This window comes from Poecilia latipinna, unplaced genomic scaffold (assembly GCF_001443285.1).
Source record: "Poecilia latipinna isolate Pla-1442-1.1 unplaced genomic scaffold, P_latipinna-1.0 Scaffold2515, whole genome shotgun sequence".
NCBI lineage: Eukaryota > Metazoa > Chordata > Actinopteri > Cyprinodontiformes > Poeciliidae > Poecilia > Poecilia latipinna.
In genome coordinates, this window is record NW_015115131.1 from 1 (window position 1) to 4891 (window position 4891).

The window sequence follows — 4891 nt, forward strand, 5'->3', positions numbered from 1 at the left end:
TATATATATATATATATATATATATATATATATATATATATATATATATATATATGTGTGTGTGTGTATGTATAGCTGTGTTTTAAGCAAAGTATTTCTGAATGTGCCTAATTTTTTCTGATCGATTTAATCATCAGAATAATTGATTATTAAAGTAATTGCTCAAACATTTAACTTTTAATCTATTGACTGTTGTACATCTATGTACATTGACTGTTCACCCTTTGGATCCCAAAGGCTTTCTTTGAATTAAGTAGAATAAAGGTACTGAGGTTGTTCCAGCTTGCTGATTCCCAGATGTTCTCAAACTGACCTCACAGCCCCTAAACTGCTTCTCTGCATTTCCAGGAAGTCCGTGTGATGGTGATGGAGGCTCTGAAGGTGTTTTCTCAGGATCGAACCGGCCTGGCCGACTACGCTCTGGAGTCCGGAGGTCGGGAATGGACTCTCGTTTACCGTTTTGTTCTCACCGTTCAGTTTGTCTGTACAGATTTTGCTTCTTTTTGTTTCGTTTCCTACAAACCCAGAGCTGAATCCACACATTGGATTCTTTACAAGTCGCCTGACATGCGTGTGCTCATCCTGCAGGGGGCAGCATCCTCAGCACTCGCTGCTCGGAGACCTACCAGACGAAGGCCGCCCTGCTGAGCTTATTTGGATTTCCTCTCTGGTATTTCTCCCAGTCTCCTCGAACCGTGATCCAGGTAACGCTCCTGTTGAACCAACACACTGCAAAAGATGGAGGTCGATTTCTAAGAGGGAAACACCAGAGTGATCAATTTCAGACTTAATTCAGTTTTTCACAAAATAATCCCACCTTCTTCCCCCTTCAGCCTGACGTCCATCCTGGGAACTGCTGGGCCTTCAGAGGATCTAAAGGCTTCCTTGTGATCCAGCTGTCCATGAAAATCCTTCCCACAGCCGTCACCATGGAGCACGTCTCCAAATCCCTGGCCCCCAGCGGGACGCTGCGCAGCGCTCCACGAGACTTCAGCGTCTACGTATGAGAGCACCGAGACTGCAAACCTCTCTGAAGAGCTGCATTTGGTCTGAGCTTCATTGTTTTTTTTGTTTTTTTGTTTGTTTTTATTTCAGGGTCTGAAAGATGAGCATGAGGACAGAGGGAAACTGCTGGGAAATTACACGTACGACGAAGACGGAGAGGATCTGCAGATGTTCACCATCTCAGTAAGTCGTTTTTCCTCAGATCTTTAGAAACTAGATTGGAGCTGAGCTGCAGGGTTTCTTTTTAGAGAAATCTCTCCTCTTTTTCATCTTTTCATTTTTCAACCTGAATGATTCAGAAGCAAATTAAAACTCTTTGTAATGTAAGAAAAATGAGAGACAGGACAATGTAGATCAAACACAACAGATGCTGTCATAACAATATGTAACAATAACATGACAGTTGCATGTTTTCCTTTTATATTGTGAATCTCTAACAGAAACGAATCAGACAGAAAGCTTCAAAGAAAAAATGAAAGATTTATTTCACTACAAGTTTGTTTTTCTTCATCAGTAACTGTCATCACTTAAAAAGCATTTACACTCCCTAAAGAGCAAAAGCACACCAGAATACTAACTAAAGCTGTTAGTAAATTGCATATTATTCAGTATATAAGTTAAACTGTCAGAATTTTATGTAGGCATTTTGCTTAAATCATATTTGTCTTTCAAAAGTTGCTAAATGTAAGTGGAGTTTACTTGAATATTTGTTTTCTATCACTTTTTCTGAGAATATCTTTCAGCTTGCAAAACCCACCAATGACTGACAGACCTTCAGAAAGTCTTGCGAACATTAAAATATTTCCAAAAAAAAGTTTTAGATCACAGGATGGAAACCAGGAGAAACATGGCGGCTTTTAACTGCTCCGATTCATTTCCCTGGTCTTTTCCAGGAGGAGAATGACGAAGCCTTCCAGATCATCGAGGTGCAGGTTCTCTCTAACTGGGGCCACCCGGAGTACACGTGCATGTACCGCTTCAGAGTGCACGGGTTGCCGAGCGACGTCTGAGTCGACAAGGCGCAGAAGCTCTGCTCGCTTTTTAACCATCTGCGCAGCGGCTGGCTCTTACGTTTCCCGTGGAAACGCTCTCTGTCCGGCGATCCAATGAATCTGTTCATAGTTTCTCTATCTCCAGGTTGTGCTTCCAGGCCGTTGCTGCTGGTTTTCAACGTGTTTTATGCATTTATCAGGTGTGATGTCATTCAGCTGTTGCGTCAGAGTAAAACCTTCTCTCTGCATCACGGAGCGGATAAACGGGCCAACGGATCGGTCTGACGAGGAGGGAAGGCTTTAGTTTAGAGCAGAAACTGAAACAATGTCCCACTTCAGCACATAACGCAGTATAAAAAAGCTTTTTACGTTTGAAAACCGTAAAAATGTGAAACCTGAAAACTTGAAGGGAAAGAAAAAGTAAAAACTATTTCCAACAGCAGCTGTCTGTCTCCAGTTTGTAAGTTTATTTCTCATATGCACTGGAACTTTTTTTATGTATACATTTGATCTATGTAAATATTTTTGTACAAGACTTTAAATTGAATTGCTAAATAATAAAGATCTGACATTTTAAAAGCTTTCTCTTGTTGCATTAATGTATGATGTGTCAGCAGATCAGGACATCACAGCAGAGGTCAGCATGAAGAAACGCCCGAATATTCTCCTCCAAAATAATCATAAAAGAAGAAGCATCTCTTTCCTGCTGGCTCTACCCCACTGACAGAACGGGAACATTTTAAACCTGGTTCTGGTTCTTCTGTAACATTAATGTTTAAAACTCCTCCGACTCATGGCCCGTTTTTGAGAAATATAGCTGAATAACATGCCCAAAATGAATTGAATGCATCTCAAGAACTACAGAGTTTATTTTAATTGTTTTGGTATCAAAACAAAGGCAAGACACTAGAGAATATGTTACAGCTCTAAAAACCACCTTGCCTGTTACGGAGGAAAATAAATTAATATGATACACAGCAGAAATCAATACATTTTTCCTGTCTTTGTATAAGCAGGTCTCGGCAACTTCTGCCTGCTAAAAAATGATATAAATGTTCAGGCTAGACCTTTCTGCATGACTTGGTTAAAAAACCTATTGTTTCAAATTATAGCAAGAGAGAGAGGCAGCAATCAAACAATCCGTTCCATGTTTTAAGAATCACTGTTTTGTAAAATCTATTTGACACGTGATATCATTGTTAATTTTAAAGTATTCAATTCAGAATATTCAGTATTACTTTAGAAACTCATCCAACTAGTTAGCTCATGTTTAATGGATGCTAATTCACCTTAAAACATTAGTGAATTTTGATTTAACCTCCTTTTATATTTTGCTGAAAACTAATAGTTAGCTCAAAACTGAAAATTTCTCAGTAGATTAGATTAACTCACAATGTGCTTGAATAGATCAGTTCCATGCATGTCCCCCTGTTTCTGTACCGGAACACTGTTTAGTGTTTCGCAACAGAAACTCCTCAGAAACCCACGCAAATAATTTAGACCACATTGACTTTCAATGCTAACTGTAACAGTTGGATGAAATTAAAACGGGGTGTTTACAGATACTGGTAAATCTGCACACCTCAGTGAAAAAATTGAATAGTCGATTGAAAATATGTGCAGACATGACTCCAGATCACATTAAGGCCCGATTGACGCACACGCACATCCGCTGATCTGAAAACAGGTTTTGCTATTTGGTTTCAATGTAGAATATTTATTTATGCTGTGTAATAACTGTAAAAAATAAAGGTAACTGCTTCGCGGATTTCGCATATCACGGGTTATTTTCGGAACGCAACCCCTAAGAAAAACAAGGGTTCCCTGTAAATGTAGTGTTTACTTCATGTTTGAAGTTTTGTCAAAAAAGCGTAACAGGCTAAATTTCAAAATGTTGTAAAAACTTTTTTTTATTTATTTATTTTTTTTTATAAAAATCTGTGGGGGAAAAAACAGTCCACAAGGATCCTCATTCCAAACACATTCACTTAAATTTTCACTTTATGTTCACATTTTTTATTGACGGTATATCAAATCTATTTTAAATTTAACTGAAGATATGACATAATACAATACATAATATTCAATAAAATATTATGTATTGTACTTAAGTACAATTTTCGTGTATCTGTACTTTACTTAAGTAGATTTAATAATGGGTACTTACCGAACTGCGTAGCACATGCTAAAGTTATCAAAGTCAATAGCAGGCCAGCAACAGTTAGGCTAGTATAACTGACCCATTGCTCACTTGTTCAATGTTTTCTTTAAATTAAAACGTTTTCCTCACCTGTGAAATCTGAAGCCCTTATTACCATTATCTACCTAACTGCTAAACATTGCGTCCGTTGTTCTGATTCAGTGGTGGGAAGTAACGAAGTACAAGTACTTCGTTACTGTACTTAAGTACAGTTTTCGTGACCTTTACTTAAGTAGATTTAATAATGGATACTTTCTACTTTTACTCCACTACATTTTACAGTAAGTATCTGTACTTTCTACTTCACTACATTTCTACAAAAGTGTCGCGTTACTCGTTACATCCAAGTCGCGTTGCTCTTTTTTTCCGTTAAAATGTGAAGTTCAGGGACTTAAGGTGGCGCCGTAAAATCCAAGCAAAAACGTGACTTACGTGTCTGTTGTCACCCATCGCCTCCACCTTTACTCGCACGCGGAGCTCCAGACATGCGCAGTGGTTTCCTCTGAGCGGGAGAAGATGTCTGTCTAATCGTCAGTTATATAATAGCTGCATAAATCATAAGATATGGCAACATGTAAAATTAGCAGCGCTTCGCTTTCACATATGGTGGGGACTTCGTCCAACTTTTAGCGCCACTTCGAAGGAAAGCTTAAAGAAAAGTAAGATCTGTGGACGTGATGCTAGCAAAGCTAGC

General features: G+C 38.6%; 1 protein-coding gene across 1 annotated transcript; it reads left to right on the top strand.

Moving 5' to 3' along the window:
* The first annotated feature begins 327 nt into the window (after window positions 1–327).
* On the top strand, window positions 328–2439 carry LOC106938119 (SUN domain-containing protein 1-like). Its single transcript, XM_015019969.1, has 5 exons — window positions 328–433; window positions 589–704; window positions 834–1001; window positions 1096–1188; window positions 1899–2439. The coding sequence occupies exons 1-5, from the start codon at window positions 361–363 to the stop codon at window positions 2013–2015; spliced, it is 567 nt and encodes a 188-aa protein (XP_014875455.1). The 5' UTR covers window positions 328–360; the 3' UTR covers window positions 2016–2439.
* The last annotated feature ends 2452 nt before the right edge of the window (window positions 2440–4891 follow it).

Coding starts and splice junctions, on each gene's coding strand:
- LOC106938119 (XM_015019969.1), top strand. CDS start 361: ATGGTGATGGAGGCTCTGAAGGTGTTTTCTCAGGATCGAACCGGCCTG. Junction 1,002..1,095: donor CACGAGACTTCAGCGTCTAC/GTATGAGAGCAC, acceptor TTTTTATTTCAG/GGTCTGAAAGATGAGCATGA. Junction 1,189..1,898: donor TGCAGATGTTCACCATCTCA/GTAAGTCGTTTT, acceptor GGTCTTTTCCAG/GAGGAGAATGACGAAGCCTT.